Here is a 23316-nt window from a genome sequence, read left to right on the forward strand (position 1 = left end):
GAGGGGGAGTGATGACCATAGTGAAGGACAAACCATAAAACAATGATTGGCAATGCATGAGTAAAAAAGTAACTAAACTACAAAGATGCTACAGATGCCTTTAGGGTTTACACAACAGTGGAGGGGAAGCCACAAACGATAAGCAAAAATGGTACAACTCAAAATTAGAAAAACACCAAAAAATCTATATTGCATAAATCATATAGAGTTGGGTTATATTTCTGTGTACAGTATATCATGAGTGAGCTGTTAACTGAGAAGAAACATGTTACTATTATGTCATATTTGAATTGCTAAATAAATAAATAATCTTTCTCAATTTAGAGTTTGTATTTATTGTAATTGGCGCACACATCTGTGGTTATGTTCCTCTCAAAAAGAACACTCATTACAAAGTCTTCTAAGAATATAATGAAGAATTTCAATTTTAAAAACGTGCACAACTGTGGGTTGGGTTCGCAATGTCACTGTCTCCGTGGAGATGTTATTGCTTTGCCTAGAATGTTCCACAGAGTAGCATTAAACATATCTATCTTTCATTTATTCAACTACAATGATTTATTGCTCAAAAATGCCTCAAAAAACTACTGTGAGTTGGGTCGCCTATCCATACATCTGACCTGGCTATAACTTGGCCTCGTGATGTCACCTGCTTGTCTCCATGGAGATGTTTAATGTCATTGCATGGAATATTCCAGGGAAAGCATATTAAAACTGCATATTTGAGTGCATTGTAATTCTTGTCGACTTACAGTTTGCGTAGCTCGGACAGGCCTTGGAAAGCTCCGGGCATGATGGTGCTGATCAGGTTGTGCTTGAGGTCCCTGTAAAAAGAACATCAATGAGACAAAGCTATACAATGATGTCAAAGCAAGACACCCATCCTTTTTCTTTTCATTATTTTATCTTTCCACGTTTCATTGCCCAGGAGGGAAAAGCAAGGTTAGGGAAGGTCAGAGGAGTTGGAGTTATCTACAGGCCCAGTCAGAGGAGAGGATTTCCTTACAGAAGCTATCTAGCATTAACGCTAACAGCTAAAGCACATATTTCTCTCATTGCTGCTCAGGATGCCACTGTGGTAGGCCAAACCTCAAGGGACTTTCTGTTCCTTGTTTTTCCACCAAAATAATCCGTCAACAGCGCTCCCTACTCTGCTGTCTCACACCGTGTCCAACCTCAAGCATCTCGCAACCATTGTCTTGTCGCCATTCCAAATCGAGAGCTATTTTGATCAAACCGGAGCAGAGAAATTGTTTTAGAAAATGGCTCCAGGCAGAAGTTTAGCTGTTTGGGCCAAGCTCTCCCACAAAGATTATTTTGGTTTGGGAAGAAGTAGATCAGAAAGCTATAAACCTGCCTGGCTAAAGATTATCCCGGCAGACTCGGACCACAGATCCAACAGACAATAAAGTATAATTGAACTTTAACAATGCAGCATTTTCATAAATCTGGCTTTGAGCTGACATTTCAAAAACAAATTGGCTACAAGAGACGCTGCTTGACTGTTGAAGTTCAGTCTACATGCTGAAAATACATTTTGTAAGAAAAGTCGAAGGAATAACGAGTAATAAAAGAAAAAAAAGAAAATGACAGCAACAAAAATGATCCAGTATATTCTGTGTGAACATAGTGTAGATGTGTTGTTGATGGGGCGGAGGCAGAAAATTAGCCCATTTCTGTTCTGTGTGTCCCTGGACTCATTAGTGTCGTGATTAACGAGCAGACGACCAGCCCACTGTTTCCTCTACGTGATGGCCACACGCCCCTCCTGTTTGCAGCTGACAAGATCAACACTCTGCTGTAAGACTCGTGTGGACAGTATTACACTAGCAATAAAAGGTATGGGCCTAAATACAAATATGCTAGTCAAGTATGTGTTGTTTTTATTTACTGTATTTGTATTATTAAAGCTCTTAAAGTATATTAAATATTGCCATAAAAACTCAACACTTTTACCACATTGTGAAAAAAAACAAAAACAACTCAATTATAATTTTCATTTCTATAACAACTTCACAAACATACTTGAGAGTATTTTTCCAGTTTATGTTTTGGCAGCATACAGGCCACAAACTAATTTCTGCATGAGTAATATCACAGAGGCGCTACTTTTGATATGCTCTAGACTCTACATTATCACTGATCTGGGGAATGCATTTAGACCTCCCTCTTTTCTGTTCACATTCTCACTTTGACTGGTTAGGTGAGCGTTTGGTCTGTATAAAACATTTGAAACATTTGAAACTCTTCATGTTTGAAAAAGAGCTCTGGCCCGAAATGTCACATGTGGTGTTATTGAAAATAAAAGATTGGAAGCTCCAAAGAATTGTGTGCAGATCTGCTTTCTCTCTACTCTCTCTGCTTGTCTCCCTTCACCCCATAACCCTCCAGCCTGAGTGTGTCAGTTTGAAGTCTAGTGGGGTGTTAACATTAGAGTCTAGGGCACTGTGCTCCTGACAGCGGCTTCACAACTCAATGACATACACCAACAAGAACATGAACTTGGCTCCTGTAACGGGTTCGCTGATATTTTCTTATAGACATTTTTTGTGCTTTTAGGTTTTTTGTTTAATGCAGCTTTTTGTTCAATGCTGTATGTGTGAGCAGGTGGATTTAACCAACCGACCAACCAATCAATCACCTCTCTAACCTTTCATATATGCCCTCTCTTCCTTTCTCCACCCAGTTTCAACATGCTACAGCTCTCTCCTATTTCCCATGCAGCAGCAGAACCATTAGTCACTTCAGACTCTCCGTCAGAGCATCATCAATCATTCTTTAAAAACTATCAATTTAATACTAACCCCTTACCCCCCTCCCCTCTCTCTCCTGATTGAAATAATTTAAGTAGTGAACCCGAATATGAAGTTATACATGCATTTTGTGATATTTGGCCTCTGCTTCATAAGTCACAAGTTTACTTATTACATAGTCACTTAGCTCTTAGTATTGGGCTTTGTTTTTATACCCATAGGCCAATGAAAAAAGGGTCATGTTGAAGACACAAGTGAGAAGCAGCCCAGACTTGTAGGAGTGAGAGGAACAGCGACACAGTCTGGAGAGCTACACTCACATTGTTTCAAGAAAGAGCCGGGAACGCAACCTGAGCAAAAGGAAAGGCCACTCATTATCACTGCACTGGAATCAGGAATTTCCTCTTCCTAGACATTGTATTCACTGAGCTATAATGGAACTGACCTACTCTGTAGCAACATTCAGAAGTACACAGAAATGCATAGGGATTATGAGGTAAAGGTGAGGACTGTATTTATGTGACAAATTTATATCAAGTGATCGTAAATTAGAACTAAATTAAATGCCTAAATGGTAAAACTAATTCAGTATTTCATTAGATCTGATCAAACTATAGGTGGTTTAATCAGATAACCGGATATAAATCAGACTTATAGAACTAAATCAAGTGGTAGTCTACATTTAAGTGGTGGTCTTAAATACAAGTATGCAAAAATGAACAAAATCCAGACTTGAACTGCTAAGGTCTGCATACCACATTTTTATAACCACTGGCCCAAGTAAGTTAAACTATGTTCGTTGGCACAATGGTGTGTTGCCAAAGGTCATCCATTTTTGCGCCGCGTGTCATTTCCTGTCTGCTCGCCATCTCCAGAGGCCCTCGCTCGTTTATTTTTACAGTTTCCTTTTTAATTTTTTTTACTACCTTGCTTTCCCCCGGTCGGTTCAGGATGGGGAGGGCAGGTGGGTTTTTGAGACTGAGCTCTGGGCTTGTCGTCCCTACATAAGGCCCCACAAACCCCACCTCCCTATACTCTTCAACACACTCTCTCACAATGGGGGCTCTGTAACTTACTTCTGTGGCCTTCCCCCAAAACAGGAAACCAGGATCCGTACCGCTCTTGTTTTTCTTCTAATTTCCTGCTTTTACTGCTGATTTCCAAAATTATTTTTCTGTCGGGTTCCTGTCTTGATTGCACATCTAATCTACCTTTCGTCATCTGAAGTAACTTGTCCAAATTGTCCCTGCACAAAGGTCGGCGATGTGTTATAGGTTGAACGTGAATCATGATGCAAATTAGGTTTTTCTTCTTAAACTTATCTTTGGAAATGTATCAATTTTTGTTGGATACTATAAGACCTTGAACTGTGAATAAACTGGATATAGTAGTTAGTGGCAAGCACACCATAAGCCACACTTCTATTTTAAGTGTAAAATTCCCTTAGTTGATTACATGTTTCTGAAATCTGCAATAGATCTGCATATTACTGCCAAGGAAAACTCAGGAACCACAAAGCTGTATTATTGGCGTCAGAACTTGAACCAGTATCCCAAATGGAGGTATGTTTCCATTATTTTAACCTGAATGGCTCCCTGTGTTTAAATACACAATAAAAGTACAGTAATAGTTGGATTGTAACTTTTAATAGAGGTAAGGGGGATATAACATTGACACTCAGCAGATGTTGCAGTTATGAATGGGACCAGTGTGATGTGAGCAGAGGCAGTTGTATCCAGTAGGTGGACTATAACATGCAGCAGTGGGCAGGGGGAGGAACAGGGCAGAGATGTACACAGAAAGCACGAGAAGGAAGTTGGGGGAGAAAGCCTGAGAAAGCTCAAGTTCCTCTGCACAAAAACGACTGAAACTATATCAAGTCAGCAAACAGTGTATGGGTTAACTGGATGTGTAGTGCTTGCATGTGTGCATGTTGATTAATAAATGGTACTACTTCTACAGCAAAAGATTTGCTAGCGCTTTCACAATTAGCAGTAACATTACATCTATCCAATACAGCTTAAAGTACCACATACATAAAGATAACAAATTGCTCTTTATGCTACAATAAAGGTTCAATAAAACAATAATACAAAAAGCATGTTGCCACTATTGTCACTTCTTGTACTACTATTTTTATCTAAAGATATAGCAACCAAAATGTTGCTTATTCCCATATAAGAAAGTGTACATATAATACCGTACATTTTCTTCAAAAATGTAAATTATTTTGAAGTCGTTTATAGTTACTATTCTTGTAAGGGCCTTGCTTGCTAGTTCAATAAACCCCCAAAGCCAGAGTGAGCTAGTGTTGCAGTCCAAACACACCCCGGTCGTCCCTGAGTTTATCTGAGACACATCTGGAGTCCATCAACTGCAGCAGCACCCCCCTTTTCTGTTCCCACTGCGGAGCATGCTTAACCCCTTCCTTGCCCGCTCCACCCGCTCCTCGTCCTGGGACCTCTCTCTCATTAACTGACCATGACTGCAGGCCTGTGATTGACATGTGCACCAAAACAAGCTATGTTCATCTTTCTAATGGCTGTAAAAGCCTGAGAAGACAAATGAGGACTATTAATTATAATTATAGTGATGGCAGCAACACACCTCAAAAGGGATAAGGGATGGAAAAGACAATGTAACTATACAAATAAAGAAAAAAGAATGACTGTTGACAGGATAAATAAGATGTTCACAAAAGAGGACATCCTAGCGTGTAGATTATATGTCTGTGTTAATTGTTCATAATCAACAGATTTTGACATTGTGTTACATTAGGAACAGTCTTGATTATAGCTTATATCAAAAATCGCACCATGGATCAATAAACAGTCTGGTTATGTAGTTATCCTTTGATACAAAAGCCTTTTGCTGTTAAGACACCTATAACAATTTGACTACTCCCCCAAATAATATGTCTAGCCGCCTGTATAACTAATGGTGATCTTCTTTAGAAAAACACTCCTTCAAATGTATTTAGGACAAACTGCAGGCCTGTGTTCTGGTCCCTCCCTCTCGCAGCCACCATACCATCTTTAGCCATCTCGACTCCACTGGCCCCATGTCAGATGGTAAAGTTGTTTAAGTTGGACAATTTCCTAACCTCGGCTGCTCTGAATGGCAGAAGAAAGTTTAAGGCTCAGTTTCAGAAAAGCCTCCTGCAAAAATGTATACTGGGTTTCTCTGCTTTTGTAATAGTGGCAAAGTTATTTTAGATTGTGGATAAATCTGTGTATATTTTTACATCCATTATCATTTCCTCTCTAAGCATGATTCATAAATAACTCCTGTTCTAGATAAACAACATTTCAGCAAAGGCTTGGAGCCAAGCTGATAAAAATGTATACACATTTCCAGACTTTCTTTTGAAAACTATTTTTACCATCAACATACAGTTCATGTGTAGAAACTAGACACTATGACCTCATGCCATTATCACAAAATCTCACATCAACTGAATTTTCAGTGTGTTACTAAGTTTGAACCCAAACAGTGTTGAACCCAAAGAACCGCTAAACATTGATTTTCATTACACTATGGTCAAACTTTATTGTAATGCAAACCCATAAGACAGGCTCCAGTTACCCTCAGTTCCTTAATGCACTTATTCTTGTAACCTAAAGTTTAACATTTATTAATGAAATATTCAAATATGCCATGGTAAAAGGGATTGAATATAAATTAAAGACTTGTACAAAGCCCCATCCGAAGTGACTATTGGATGGATCAGAATAGTTGACAGTTTATTCCCCATCTCCTGGTATGTCAAGGTCAAGGTTAACTTTATTTATACAGCAACCTGTGACACCTGAAGTGCTACACAGTACAAATCGATAATTACAAAAGGTAGCACTTGCCTCTTGCCTGGGCCAGTCCTGACCACCTCCCTTCACTGCTCTATATGTCTACAGCTACGCCCCGCTCCCTCATCCATCACCAGCCTCTGCCTCCCCCAGTCCCACTGTAGAGGTGAGCGGCCCTGGTAATGAGGGCCCCTTGTACCTCTGCCTGTCTGCCAGTCCCGTGTCCTATGGTGCAGAGTGGGGGCCCATGCAAGCAGCTTGGACAGGAGCCAGAGCCTGTCCCGGGCACTCATAGCTCATTATTTTCATTACCTCGCCTCAAATCAGCGCAAGACAGGCCGCTGGGATCTGTCCACAACTCATAAAGGTCCCGCTCATTAGTGGGTTTGCCAACTTCAGCTCTCGTCAAAAGAAGTGAGGTCCTCCACTAAGGTGAGTTTGAAATGTGTGAATTTAGCAGGCAGGGGGATTCAACATGGTGTTTCAGTCCAAACAATGGAAAACTGTTACAGGATCCAAATGTGGCTTTTGGAAGATGTTTACAACCCTGAGTCAAAAATATTAGGGCACCTTTTTGCATTTGGCTAATCTATCCATGCTTTGTTTAATGTATATGTTTTCACTGTGTTCCTAAAAAGGGTTACCTGTCCAGCCAGAACCACATGCTATGACAAAACTTTACAAAGACAAGTAAATCTGGAGCCGTATCATGTCTCGTCAATTTCAGAGGGTGTGATTGACAGGCAGATTAATTAATTAGAGAGATGCATGGTACATTTGGGAAATGAGCAACACAAAGGACTGAGAAACAGTGCAGATTTTTGCAGAATCAACCATCAATGCATCAAACTCTTATTTATGTCAGGTAAAAGAAGTAAAATATTTTGTTTTGAATGATATAAGAATTTTCGAGGAGAGGTCTTCTGCATTTCACAGCCATGTGGTACAAAATCTCATCTTTGGTTGGACTGTCTCAAGTTAGAATGGGGGATTTTCACCCTATATCAGAGGTGTCAAACTCATTTTCACCGAGGGCCACATCAGCAAAATGGCTGCCATCAAGAGCCAGATGTAACTGTGGGGCAGGATAAATGTCACTAAATGTAAACAAATGTCATGTAAAATAAATGTAACTACTTTTAAACTTGTTAAATAACTGTTTCTGTATTTATTACTTATTCAAGTTGCAAATATTGCGAGTCTGTGTAACTCCATGTAACTATGTATTTCCTGATAAACTGACATTTTTAAAAGTGTATATCTGGTCAGGACCTTCAGCACTGCTTCAAAAACAGCCTTTTAATTATTGGACAATTTGTTGTTTTTCTACTAACTTGGCTAACTTGTGCATACTTAGCTCTGTGTTTGGTGTCAAAATGTCGACGCAGATTGTACTGACCCTGCCTCATAACACAAAAAACATACAGATTTTCTCCTTAAAGCACAAACTTGTATTCACCTTTAGCATCTTTCTTGAAACTGCCTTCCTCGCTGAAAATTTTCCTCTTCCTGAACAATTTGGGTTGCAAATATTTGTCAGTGTCACTTGTTGGGAAAATCTCATTAGTTTATTGTCAATGCACACATTAAAGCAGCACAGACTTATTTTAAAATGACAGTCAAGCCTTAATTTACCTTCCCACGGGCCACATAAAATGACATGGTGGGCCACATTTTGGCCCCCGGGCCTTGAGTTTGACACATGTGCCCTATATTGTCCAGCTCCAGACTCTTCTGGATTCAAACAAAATGTAGAAGAGACCAACCAGTCAAGCAATAAAAAGGTTTATTATTAATATTGTTATTAGAACATATATCTGTACAATCTGTATATCTGCTTTACAATAAGAGTATGTAGTTGAGATTGATGATAGCAGACATTTTAGAAAAAAATGGGACAAGGGCAGCAAATGACAGGAAAATAAAGTGTGAATAAATGGAGGGTGATTAGGAGCTAATTACGTGTGTAATTGTAACTGTATAATATCTGGATTTGAAGGAACTATAAAGGAGTCTGGGTCAATTCTTTAGAGATCTACAAAAACAGTTGTGACAGGAAACCACAGCCAAATCAGTAGTCGATGTGGAAATAGTGCACACAATGCCATAGATTTTACCTCAGTCCATTAAAATTACTTCAGAAAACATGGCAGTGTTTCAGTAAATGTGCACATATAATTTTCCAACTTCATAAAACTGTGGCAGTAAAAAAGCTACAAAAACAGTAGTCCAGTAATCGGGCAAAGCACAAAAACATCTCAATTGCCCCTCTGGCCTTGGGTGGCTTGGCAGGTTACGGAGGCAGTTGTGGCTTTGCGCAGACCAATGAAAGGACTGAGTTGTATGCAGATTGCTGTAGTGTCGGGTAGAACCTAGAGGCGGTAAGCTGCTTTATTCCATTAACAACAGTGAATCAAACCACAATGAGCTCTGAATAGACGCGTGGTGCAAGTATATAGTAAGCCTCGAGTCAAAAGAGGTAATCCAGTGTGCCCCTATCCCATACAGACACATGCCGACGCACTGAAGGAGCGGGTGTGTGTTTACTGAGGCCTGGTGGGACGTCCCGGCTGCAGCACTGACCACATAATATGAGTAAGTGCACACCACCGCTCAAAATGACAAGCACATGTAGACGACAGACTGGAAACAATGATGGAGCTTCAGGCTAAGAAAGACTGAAGAGGTGAGAATGAGGTTAAGTAATAGGTGGAGATATGGAGGGCATAATAAATTGTTCCTTGGTCTCGTGCAACTTGAAATTCTACAAAAGGGTGATTTACAAAAATACAGGCTGGATAATTAGAGGAAAAACGATTCAATAAGTTATGACCTTTTGATTGCAAAAACATCTGCGCTGGTTTGAGATGTAAAAGTTCCTTCTACATAAATATAGTCACTTGAGCTGACAGTATCTATTGATGCTGCAACTGCCACATAAGCTTCCAGAACTATTGCTTATAATTGAGAAGTGCAGTACTACTTGTAGTATCAATACTGTATCAATACATGAAGTGAATGTATAGTTTTGATATTAGGTTTAGTATAAATTTGTGTCTGGGTATCGAGTTTCAAACAAACCTAGTATAAACTCATACTACCACTTAGGACATTAGGACATATACATTCTAACGCACTTCTCTTTAAGTTTGACCATCCTGGCTTGGTCATAAATTGTACAAATCTCATATAATGGAACTGGGCAGTCCCACATTCTCATCCCTCTCAGTTTAAGGTGCCTTTTTACACATTTCCTCACGAGCTCAAACGTAACCAATTGTATTAAAATATTTTTCATTGCTGTATTTCCTTAAAACTGGCCCCATACAGGTTTAGCACTGCTCCAGGTAAAAAACCTTGTTAGTGGACGGTCTCACATTACCCAGAACCCCCTCGACTGCATCTCTACAGGGAACCATGTCCACACGTACAAAAACAAGCTCATTTTACATCAAAGACTCACACATCTTCTACAGATTGACTTAAGGCTAAACACTTTCCACTCAACAACCATTATCCTGTGTTTACTACAGCGGGGTGCAACACGTTTAGCGGGGAATTGGGCCCTAAATTGTTTCACTTTTTACACTGACGGGATACAGTAAAATGGGAGAAACCGCCATCTCAGCAGCACTACTATTGTTTGCATCTGGTGTGTCTGGTGCGAGCGGCAGTAGGTGTGCGCTGAAGAGGTTTAATAACAGCAGCAAATTACCATATTTTTCCAGCCGTTTTTTTGTTTGGGGGGGGAGCTTGTTAGCATCATGGGTGGTAGCTCAAAGTGGCATGTGGAACCAATATCCCCGGCAGCAGTACACCGCCCCCTCAACACCACTATAGTCTTATAACAACAAGAAATATGTCTGAAGACCAAACTCAGCCCATCTGCGATTCTGTTAGGGCATAACGTGAACATCGATTGGATTATGTGCACGTTGATGGTTTACACAGACATTTTCAGTATTACTAATGTGGAAAGCTATGTAGTATGCTAAAAGTTTGGCATAATCAGTGGCGGATGAAGTACTCGATATTGTTACTTAAGTAAAACAGAGGTAAAAACGTACTCAAGTAAAAGTAAAAATATCACATGATAAAATCTACTTGAGTAAAAGTATTAAAGTATATTTTAACACGGGTACTTTAAGGGTAAAAAGTAAAAGTATTTCACACAAGTGTTGTTAAATGTAGAGCTATTTATAAAAAAAACGGATACATATTTTGGTCAACAGTAGCAATACGAAGCAATTTCTTAATTTTTATCATGAATTTTCTGTATTTATTTTTGTTTGTTCAAAGCCAAAGGTAAAACTCGAAAACTAGTCAGGATGTTACCACGAACAAGGTAAAAATGGCAAAAAATAACCCCTAAAATCATGTGAAAAGTACTTTTTACTTTTCAGTCCAGTTCAAACATGTAGTGGAGTGTAAAGAACAGATACCTGGTCTCAAATGTAGTGAAGTGAAAGTAAAAAGTACGCACTGTAAAATGTACTTACGTAAAATACAGATACCTAAAAATTCTACTTAAGTACACTACTTTACTACTTTTAACTGCTGCTTGATTTTACTTTGTTAATGCATATAGCTTGAAGGTACATAGGCATATATAGTCTGATTAATGAAAGACAGCTCACATTTAAATATAAACATATGTCAGTGTCCTGCCTTATGTGCATGAACTCACTGTTGGATTGTAAGTGAATGTCGGTGACTGTTGAGGCTGTCAGCTCCACGGACAAGCTGCATATCTTGTCTCGGTAAGAGGAGCTCACCTATAATGAACCTCTGAGGAGTGATTATGTGACCTTTTCAACATTAGACTGTGACTGTCTGAGGGAATCTTCCTTCTGCTGAGGCCTGTGTGAGACTGAACAATCCATAAAGGCACTGAAACATGTCACAATACTTGAATCACAGGAGCCAACATCACTGTAAAAGTCTTAGCACTACCACCATAACTAACCACAATATGCTAATTATAATGTTTTAACCATCGCACCACCCTATACCAATTATAACGTTTTATAGCTAGTAATACATAGTTACTTACAGCTTATCCAGAGCAGAAAGTCCAATGAAAGATCCATTTCTCAGAACCCTGATTTTGTTGTGGCTCAAGACACTGTGAAAAAAACAAGAAACACAAATATTAAATACATATATATAGTATCATACGCACTCAAGCAGATTGAACTGATCAAACGGACATAGGGTCACATGGGGAGATAAGAGCTGGTAAATGTGTGTTTGGAGCTCTAGCCTCACATCAGATTAGCCTGACCAGAGACATTAGACTAAGATGTTTCCCATTAATGTTAAGGACAGACAGATCTGCAGATTAGGAGACAAGCTGTAATCACCATCATCATTTTGGATGTTATTTTCATCAAAGGGACGACTTTTCACTTCAAACGCTCAGCGGCACATCGCAGGAGATCAGGCCATCAGTCTTTCCCTTTCCCATTGAGTTTGGACTGGTATGACTCTAGGGTACACTTTAGGTTAGTCTAATCCAAAAAACACTATTTATTCTCAGTGGCCATTTTGTTATGTGGTCTATGACATTTTACATTGTGAGGAAACATCATATAATTTATTAGCAATGAATAAAGTAGTCGACATGATAATTATTGTTACCAGAAATTAGGATTTGGTCATGATGCCGCACTCAAACACAGTGTCTTTCTATAATTTGAGTTCCATTATTATACTTTACCATTAATTATCAAACTCATTACTGTTTTAATGTGTATTCTTGGTATTTTACTCTTGTATTTTAGTATGAAACTTGACTTTGAGAAGTATCCACACCATGTTTGGTTCAGAGAAGTCACCTTAATTTCCCAGGTTCAAGGTGACACTGCTCTTCACTAGTTATAAGATGCCATTGTTACACCCTCCCTCTTCTCTCTCCTCCTCTCCCTCTCTCTCTGTCTAACCACATTCAGACTAATGGGCTGTTTATTAAGTGTGTTTTTAATCCAGAGTGTGTGTGCGTGTGCGCCTTTAGTAGAGAGAGCTGAGATTTACAGATTCAGCAGCAGCAGTCGCTCCACTCTTTCCACATCAATAAAAACACTTCTGTCTTCGCCTCCAGCTCACAGCAGATGTAATCAAACAGAGTATTTACACAGGGCCGGAGAAGGTGTGCAATTTGCTACAACCTCCAGGTGGTCTCATCTTTGATAAGTAAAATGCAGAACTTGAAACAGATCTATAGGTAGTACAGTACAAAGAAACACGGTCAGTTCCAGCCATTATGCGCTAAAATTAAACACCGGATTTTTCAATGTGGCTGCAATCAAGATGTGAAACCTGCTTCACTGATAATGGGTGTAATTGAATTCAGACCACATCCATTTAGATTGTTTAGGCAGTTAGCCAAAGATCTGGAAATGGGGAGCACATTGTGTTGGCTTGAATCATGTAAGTGGTAATACGCACACTGACAGTAAAATAATAATAACAATCTGAGTTGGCGCAATTATCAAATCGCAAAGACAGCTGTTGTTTAATAGAGTGTCCTGAACAAAAATATCCTGACTTTTTTATAGAAAAATCTAGCAAATTCTTGTAATATTCTATCTATTTCAGTCTAACATTTGTTCCTGGAGTTGTTTACAATGTGCACCCTGAACAGAATCCATTTATTTTATTTTGTTTTTTGGGCTATAAAGTTATATACTATGACTTTAAACATAGAACGCAAATCTAATCTCAATCGCAATAGAAAAACCTTACCATATTGACTTTAACATAAATAACAGTTACATATTTTACATTTTTTTAGATTGATCTATATCATAAAATGCTGCTCCAAGCTACACTGGCGCCAAAATAACTGAATTAACATAATCTGCAAAATAATCACCCCTGCTGTCAACAGATAGGAAAAACAGTAGAAAATATAATTCAGTGAAGAGCATTTGTCATGTTCACAAGTCACCACTCGGCACCAATAAAACAAATGACTAACACTGAGTCAAGATGTTTTTAGTATTGGTGATCATGTCTCGCTGGTGTAGCCCTGGTTTGAACCTCTGGCTCCAGCCCTGAGGTCCCGCTCCTCCTGACCTCACTGCAGACTCTTAATGTCCCATAACTAGATACAGGCTCCGGATGAAAGTTCCAAAGAGCCGGAAATAGAGGAGAAAGTCACTGGCAATGATACACTAATCCAATACAGTCGGCTAAACTTGTTATTATGCAAAAACAAGCGCACAACTGAGCCATGTTTTTACTCCGACAACTGCATTTTGATACTTTTAATTTTGTTTACCTATTTTCTTCATTTTTTTCCTCTAATATATTCTAAGAGCATACAGAAAAAAGCCTGATGCCATTTTTGCAGGCTTAGCAGATGCTCGGATACAGACATTTGTGCTTGTTGGTTTGTTTGTGTGTCTGTTTGTTGGTAAGGCCATAAAGTAGGTATCTATACTAATCTTAAATATTTATGTTTATGTACTATTCACACAGTATTGTCACAATCTTAAAGACAGTTTGGTTGACATTTAAAATGAAAAAAGAAGGATTTGAGAACAAAAAGCCTGGTTTCCTGGACTATACAGTAATGATGCAACCAGTGACCATTTGTTTTTTTTCATGTTGAAAACAATGCAGAAAGTACAACTATGCACAGACAGAAATAGTTTGTCCATTCCCATCAGGCCAAACAGGAAACCCAGCCAATTAGCTGTTTATGCTGAAGTCAGTCACCAAAGGTCAAGGGTTGTTCTGGGAGCACTTTCCAGAAGACGTTTTTAAGTCAGGAGGGCTTGACATGAACTTTTTTGGCTGGAAATTGTTTTGTTTTTTTAAGTTTGTAGACAATAATGGGTTTAACAAATTGCTGTAGTTGTTATGTTTTGGTGAACACGCTGTTAAAAATATACACTTCTTGCTTGTTGCTGTGACACAAAATGAATTGTATGTCTGGACAGGGATCTAATGTATCTACACATTATGGATGGCTTACAATATAACAGAATAGTTCAATGCTAGAAGGACTATGCACAAAAGATAAATTGAAAATCTACCAATATTTGACAAGTTGGCCAGCATTTCATTTTATGTTTAGAAAGCAACATTTCCTGACCTGAACTTGATCCAGAGTTTTGTAACGGTCACAATAAATACTTTAATGTTGAACTGATAATGCTTGTCACCGTTGTTGCTTCTTTGGGTCTTTTCTATACCTGATCAGATTACAGACGGCCTTGATGTGTTTTTTCTAGAATGACATTTCTGTTGCTCTCTTTGTCCTGACACTGTGTTAATTCATTCCAGACAGTATATGGTCTGTATCAGTGTAGCTACATTTAGCATCTCTCACTCACTTAACCCTTTCGGGCCACAAAGAGCCTTTATAAGATACTGCACAGCTAATTAAATCCACCTCATCAATGGAAAAACCCAGGGCCACATGTCAGGCTCCAGGATCCCAGCGAGCCATTTCATCTAATTCATTTATATGTGCATCAAAAGAAAGGGTCATAAGGGAGGGGCACAGACATAGTTAGAGGGGTTACACTCGGTCACTGGTCCGCACGAGACATGACATCAACTGCACTTAGATAATAGCAACCCATTTGAAACATAGCTTATATTAGTAACAGGAAAAATAACAATTCCACTGTCCTAATACGAAAAGGACAAGGAGGACTAAAGGAATACGCAGTTCACTGTCCTAAAGCAACACAATAGCTTTGGTTATGATCAGCTGTCATAGTAAACATTGGTTTTCAAATGGTATATAGTATTGAAATGATACAACATAAGTCAATGTAATATATACGACTGTGGACACAATATAAAGGGAACTTAATGGCACTGGTAGAGATATGAAACAGTGCAATTTCATAAAACACATAAATGCGCATGAGTAAAAACCAGATATGATGATAGGGACACAGATTGGGTGGCTTTTGTGAGTCTTAACAGCAGAGGAGTAAGTCTTGTTCCTGTCCCAGACCACAGCAGCTCCTCCCTGTGTGATGCCGTTCACTTTGTTGGTTTGCTCAATTTGCTTCCTAAAGCCGCAGAGACTTTGAGAGCCACACAGAGTCATGACAACATGTTGCAAACCCCGCTACGGCACTGATGTACACTTCCACTTTTCCATTGACTGGAGTAAGTTTGTATTTGAACTGCAAGTATGAACAACAGCCGTTACAATATACCGTGTTACTTCTTCAAGGACTGCTACTATACTACTTCCTCAATAAAATACACTGTCAGACACTAGTCACTGCAATCCAAAATATATTATTATAGTTCCAGAATGCACAAATAAGCAGTACGTTCAATTTTTTTCAAATGTTGGGGTCGATATTGTTCACTTCTTGTGTGGTCCCTGTGGCCTCTGTAACACAGTAATGAAAAACATGACAAAAAAAACCCCAAAACATCCCTGACATTTTAAGTAAGAATGGAAGATTGTAATAGGAAGATACATAAACTTAATTAATCCTGAAGAAAAGATTGTCAACTGCTCCCACAGTCATCAGCACACTTCAAACATTCAATATAAGATCAAATACATAAATAAACCTAAATTAACAAACTAACACATTTCCGTACATTTGTCATATTTTAGTGACGTATAAACTTCTCAGCGCTAACCCCTCCTCCGCCAATGAGTGGATGAATGGCCGACAGCAGACACAGAGGCGCAGGTCCGGAGTAAAGACCAGAGTCAAAACAAGCGGGGCACCCACTGCGTAAACATCATTTAACTCCGAATAGGTCTTTTACACATGAGGGCCACACGGGAGGTGAAACACAAGCACCCTTGAAGGAGATTGGTACCGTGCCATAAATCCACTACCTCCAAGGGCATAATGAGACTTTAAGAGGGTCTCCAAATGTCATTATTGAATTAAGTCGGTTTTAATTAGTGCTGGCTTACAAATGCACATGGTCTGTATCAAGCAGCGAGTGAGAGTTAAATCTTTGAGAGAATACTTAGAGCTAATTAAATCGTAACATAATTATCTTTTTACATTATCTCTTTATGTTTACAATACGGTCATACATGCACATGGGACAGTCCCAGTTTTGAGCTCTGTGCCCCATGTCTCTGTAGATTTATACATCTGTTCACGTTTTATGCATGAAATGCCCAGGTGTCCATGTTTGATCCAGGCCAACAGTAAAGAAGGAACTATAGTGTCATCTGTTTTGCTAAAATACAGAACATGATAGTTGAAAATGACCACAAGGTACAAAATGCAGCAACAGAAGTCCCTTGGATTGTATACTGACTAACAAGTGAGTCAAGAATGGGCACACGCTCTTTACACAATTTTATTCATGCCAACCATCCCAACCCGGGTGTGTCCCAGTGACGAATGTTGAAAATCTGGCCACCCTATGTGCAGGTCATGTGGGTACACCAGCTTGTTTGAGTGTAGATTTAGCATTTTAGCTCTGTTTTTGTCATGGTTATGTCGTGATTTGAGCAACACCTGGTTAATTAAGATTACTAACAACATTGAAGGCCAACGATTCTCTAAGCTGGTACTTGGTGTAAAATGTATTTCTTCATGTTTTAATAGTTTTTTCCCTTTCTCCGCTCTTATTTACTTTCCCAGGGTTGCATTTCAAACATACTGGCAGATCATTGTGGAAAACTAAAGTGGACATGGCAACGTTTCATTTTGTATACTCATAACACTGGAGGTAATGAGGTTAGTCGTTTTAGATCAACAAAATATTGTGGTGTAACCAGAAAAGATGGATTTAACAGCCTCTTAATTTGTAGTTTGGCTGTTAGCAGGTTTTCCAAGACGGTTCAATTCATCCAAATGCCAAGATTAATAGACCTGAAAACATTACATAGTATATTATGTCAAAGAACAATCCTGTCCACCACTTTTTCATATGTACAGAGCAAATTGGTGGAAAGAATAACATCAGAATTATAGTGTAATTAAGATCAATAGGCCACATAGTAAGCCAATTTGAGCAAGTGCAATGGACTGAAAATCTAATTGAACTAACATCAAAATACAATGCCAAAATATTTGCAATGGGGGTAAATACAGCATTATATGTATACAACTGCAGATGGATTTTTTTAAACAATGACTGAACAAAAAAGCAATTCCCCCAATCAGAAACCAATATGTCATTCTTGGTTAAATTAAAAAGGGCTCTGTCATGAGGGGCATCCAGTGAAATTCCACACTGCCTCCAAGAAGAACAAGGATTTAAAACTGCAGCAACCCCAAACAGGAATGACAGAAATGAAGTGAATTATTTTGGCTTACTCATCTCCAATTGACTTCTATTGAGCCTATAATTTTAAGCGATGGATATGTTTTTGGTGGAAGAAAACCCTCTACTCTCCATGGAGATGTTGTTGTTGTTTTGACTGTAAAGTTCCACAAAACAGCATAAAAATTAGCCATCTCTATAGAGACAACCAGCTGACGCCAGGGTATTTTGAGAAGTAATTGAATGAATGAAAGACAAATAAGTCACACCATATTGAGGAACATTCCAGGCAAAAAAAAGCAATAACATTTTCATGAAGTGAGGTCACTGCGTGCACTTAGGGGTGGGCGATATGGCAACAAGTTAATATCATGATTTTTTTGGAGCCAGATCACAATGTTAGTTTCATCACAATTCATGTAAAGAAGAAGTAACTTAAGTCATCTACTTTTTCTAAAGGTTCACACGCAAATTTGTCACATTACAACTGGTTAAAACCACCTGTCCTTCACTTAGTGCAATAAGAGGAGCGGGTGGGACCAATAAGAGGAGCTGGTGGGAGCACAGAGCTACATTCAAGAGTCATATCATCACAGGAATGAGATCACAATTCAATATTTATCACCATATTGCTCAACCCTAAATGCACCTAATATGGATATACATAATACATGCAATGCTCGGTAAAATGGTAAAATAGTTTGGGTGAACGCTAAAGCTTTTGTGATACCAGGTTTTACAGAAGAGTGCTGTAATTCAGAAAGAAGATAACATGTTTGCAGTTTAATTATGTCTGAGGTTTGTCCAGGCCAAGCTGAGTGTTTATAGTTTGGGGAAAAGTAAATTATCTTTATCTTCAGAAAGAAAATCTACAATAGCCTGTCTCCTTTTAAGATTTAGGACATATTATTATGCTAAATAAAATAGCTGTAAATTAGCTGCTGTATCACAAAACAGGGTTATTGCCTATAAGTTATGACACTAGCACAAAATTAGATCTGGTCCATTGAAGCTAGATTTTTTTGTCATTGGGTCATCATTGGATCCAAATAGCATCGCTGCCCTACAAATTCTGAGAAAGTCTATTTTACTCAATATTATGGAATGTTACAAGCAAATTTCTGACATTTTTACGGTCATGGATAATCGAGAGTAAAACCTCGTCTAATTCATGCATGCTTTTGTCTCTAGAGGACACTTTTCCCGAGACAAGAGATGAAAGAACCCGGGACATTAGTGAACATGTGGTAGCTGCATCTTCTTTGTTACATCAAGTACTTCATGAGAGCTCTATAGACCAAAATACAAGGGTCTTAAACCAGAAATACTTAACCCTTTCGTACAGTGCAAACATGGAAACTCTGCTATCCTGGACGAGCCCCGTGTGCCCTGTGCTTGCTCTGAAAATCTGCGCTGGTTCACACAAATGAATGCAAGAGAGGAACTAAATGCCCTCGAGGACAACAGGCACTTCACGTCAAAATGTGAAAGCTGCCATTGTCCCATGTTCCGCTAAAGGGCTTGTAGCTAGCAAGAGGGAACACCAACAAACTATACTAGCTCCATTTACGCACTGTCAGGGGAGCATCCGTGAAATTACATACAAAACACTGAATCAGTTTCCAAATATTATGGAGTGAAGAAACGCCACAAGAAAAGATCAAATTGCTGATGTTCAAGTATGAATTGCAAAACAACATGAAAGAAGAGATTTATGGCTTATAGGCAAATACACTACCCATGATGCCTTGGAACTAGAATTTGATACGCACAACCACTTATTATAGAGTGCCGGGCATTGTGCTTGGGTTACCAGACTGGCTTTGTGGTTTGTGGCTCTGTGTGTGCGACCTATCACATTTATTTATACTGAAAGTGTGTATTTGCATGTGTGAGTGGGTGCACGCATAAGTGGTCCAAAAAGCTACTGCATGGTCTAAAATTAAAATACAGGTTTTTAAAATGTCTCTAATTACAGAGGGGGAGGATTGAAGACTATTTTAAGGCCGTTGTGGTCATGCATGCCCTGCCCATGTGTGAGGGTAAAAAAGATGCTGTCCACAAAATAAGGCTATTGCACAAATACTGGAATATGGCACGCTGAAAAGGTCATTTGGGCTATTTACTGTTTATAAAGAGCATTTGTAAACAGAATTATCATTAAACTTGTCATACATTTTGACCACACATGGCTAAAGCTGCTACAATCACTTACCATTTGTAACAGAAAACTAACCTGAACGTGATCTCTTCCATTTAATATATTTTGTTTATAAATTACAATGCAGTTAAACCGATGCTGTTCTTAGTATGTAACACTTCTGATTATGACATCTGCAACCAAGACTCCATTATTGCTTCTATAACTGCTATGTAAAATCATGTTTCTGAGCGTAGATTTGTGTATATATAGACTTAAAGCAGCTTTGTTTGTCTCTCTCCTTGGCCGAGCACCAAATTACAGCTCCAACATGCCATCTCACACTCCGACGACTTCACGGACTGGCTTCCTGCTGGTGCCCAGAGTCAGGACTAAACCGGGACTAAACATGGAGAATCAGCGTGTCAGTTTTATGCAGCTAAAACCTGGAGCAGTCAAGATGTGAGACAGGCCTCTACTTTGACAATGTTTAAATCCAGGCTCAAAATGGTTCTGTTTATCTGTGCATATGACTGAAAGGTTTTTATTTGGCACTCTTCTTTTTTCATGTTAATTTTATGATGATTATTTGTGATTATTTATGCTTTGATTTGTTGTATTGTGATTTTAATGTCTTATTCTTGAGTTACATTGTGTACAAATTGTGCTATTCAAATAAACTTGCCTTAAACTCCCTGGAAATAAAGACATTTGAATGAATGTAACCAAATATCAAAGCGATGCACAGCAGTAAATGTATTCAATATTTAGCCAGAATAAAACAAACACAATAGCTATAAAGCCAAATCACAATGTTTTTAAACTTTAATGAGGCAATTTAGCGTTTTCTCATTCACAAGTGATTAGTGGAATGCCTGTCTCAAACTGTCTGATTGTCCGCTCTCATAACTGCCCACTGTTTTCTGTTCATGAGCAAAGGCTGCTGGGAAAAACAGGCTGCTTTTACAAAGGGTCAGATAAAATGTTTCTGCCCCAGATATTCTCACGGTGCCTTTGGACGTAACTGAGTTTTTGATGAGATGGTTTTTGATGCTCATGCCTGTTGTTATTGAGAAAAAAAATAAATAAATAGAAATAGAAAATAATTTTACTTTTAGGTTGAGAGAAAAAAAAACACAAAGACAATGGAGTTGCACATTAAATAGAACTTTCAAGATCCTCAAATCGCTTTACAATGCATCACTAATTCAGTCTATTCTCAGTGGCAGCCCTGGGGAAGTGAGGTGGCAAATGTGAATAGAAAAGTAATATGTTCCAACTATGTATTCAATAAAACGGACAAACCTCATATAACGCAACTTTCCAATTGGCCATTTAATTTAGCTACTGCTGCTGCACACACATAGCAGCTACATCTTGTGGTTTCATCAATCAACACAGTTTATTAAATGCATATTGCAAATCTTCACATCTGTTCCTGTTGCTTTGAACCATCTCATATTTACAGCCCGAGTAATGGCATAAAATATGATTGGGGCTGACTGTTAATACTTTGTGGTCATATGTTACAGTAAGCACATAATAAATGTTACTGAACGGTGTGAGGGAGAGGCTTGGGGTAAGACTCTGCTGGTGATAGGTTCAACTGATATTTGTGGCATCAAATTAAAATAATACTTAAGTTTGTGAGTGTTTGGAAAATTGCCTCCTTGCAGACTGAGTTCTATTGAGGCTCTCGGGACTGAACCGCGGTTGCCAACGGGCTACAGCTCCTCTGAACGCCTCCAATCACTTATACACCACATTTATCTTTCGGCAAAAGCTGAAGCTGGCTGAAGTTTATTCCCGCAATATTTGAGAATTCACAGGCTCAAGAGAATCCATCTTGTCCTGCTTGTGCTGTTGCGATTGGGCCCGAGCCACCGGTGGGACGGAGACTGCACCAATCACAGGGCAGCACTGCGGTTTGGGCAGAAGCGAAAGGCAAAGCAGCCAAATGAACCAAAACAAACAGTTTGACGCCGACCAATGTACCATGGCCTATTTTAGCAGAAATATGGACTTTTTTTGAGAAAAGATGGGAACGGTTTCTCTCAACTGGATTTAACTAAAGTTTCTCAGCTTGTTCCGCAGTTGTGACTCTTCACGCTAAAGTAGTCGGTGTAATCTTGCCTTTTCACAATTGCTCATGAATTACACCAAACTGCACTAAAATCAAAGCAGCAAAATCATTGGAACCCCAAGTACTAATACTATACAAGTACTGCAACTGATATTGATCATTGGGCCTATTCTGCAGCCAAATGCTGCTGCTACTACTATAAAACTACTACTACTACTACTATGTTGAAACAAGTTAAATGAGGGGTCAGTAATAACTGGTTATAACTAAATGAAGGTTAAACATGTGAAATAACAGGAGCCTTGTGAAAAAGCCATTATCTCAGTTTTGCAGCCCCAGTGCTGTTGACCCGGACAGGAACCTGAGGGGCAGCTGCAGTCAGCGCTGAGGAAGGGGGAAGTTCTGGCAAAGGAAACTCAAAATCAGACATTTCTGGAGAAAGATAAGACAAAGCAGACCAAAAGAAAAAAAAAACAACTATAATAATAAAACAAATTCTCCGGAGGGAATGATATTACAAAGACAACACAGATATCCTTCTTTTCTCCAAACTGCACTAACTCTTAATCAACAAACATAATGAGGTGATAAGTGATATGTGCTTTCAAGACCTGTTATTGAGCAGACATGTCCCACTCTGGTCCAGTTTCTCCGACCTTAACCAAAACCCTGGACTTGTGTGGCATGGGCAGGTGCTGCAGCTGAGCAGAAAGCTCCCAGATCATATGTCATGCTTTTGTTTGCTTTTTTGATTTATTGCTGACCGCTGCCCCACCTAACCTAACATGGGTGGAAGAGACGCAGCTACACCCCCCTCTCTACTCCTCTCAACACCTAGACTCACATAAATAAACCGTGTCTCACTGGAATTCACCCCCTGATAAGATTCTGGACATTTCATCAAAAGTCTTTCCCGTCCCAAATGTAAACCACGGCTGGTTCAGCACATCTGGCTGCTCTTTGGCATACCTCCACTTGCCCCACATCTGACAACCACCATGTGACTCAAAAGATAAGATCGTCGATTAAAGACTCGTTGGTCAATAGATAATTTTGGTGAAGTGATTTGGCCATGACAGAAATGATATAGCACCCGTCAAATTGATAACAGATTTTTGGTAGTGGTTAAAATGAATAAGTGATGGTTTGTGGTAAGAGAAATAAGGCAAATGCAGTTTATCTTCAAAGAGGTTCATTTTCCTGCCAACACCATTAGACACAAAACATCAGGATAAGAGCAGCAATAAAACGGGAGTAGGTTGATAAGAAACTATAACTGACAAATATTTGAGTTATCATAGTTTTATGAATTAC

At 39.0% G+C, this 23316-nt stretch overlaps 1 protein-coding gene across 1 annotated transcript in view; it reads right to left on the bottom strand.

The window, feature by feature from the left end:
• The window catches only part of adgra2 (adhesion G protein-coupled receptor A2), a 35026-nt gene that overhangs the window by 7355 nt on the left and 4355 nt on the right, over positions 1-23316 (bottom strand). Inside the window, exons 2-3 of the mRNA XM_033972684.2 lie at positions 11610-11681; positions 753-824 (exon numbers count right to left, since the gene is read on the bottom strand). Of these exons, the coding sequence (XP_033828575.1) occupies positions 753-824; positions 11610-11681 (144 nt within the window). The remainder of the gene's footprint in view (positions 1-752; positions 825-11609; positions 11682-23316) is intronic.

Source organism: Periophthalmus magnuspinnatus, chromosome 9 (assembly GCF_009829125.3).
Source record: "Periophthalmus magnuspinnatus isolate fPerMag1 chromosome 9, fPerMag1.2.pri, whole genome shotgun sequence".
Classification (NCBI taxonomy): domain Eukaryota; kingdom Metazoa; phylum Chordata; class Actinopteri; order Gobiiformes; family Gobiidae; genus Periophthalmus; species Periophthalmus magnuspinnatus.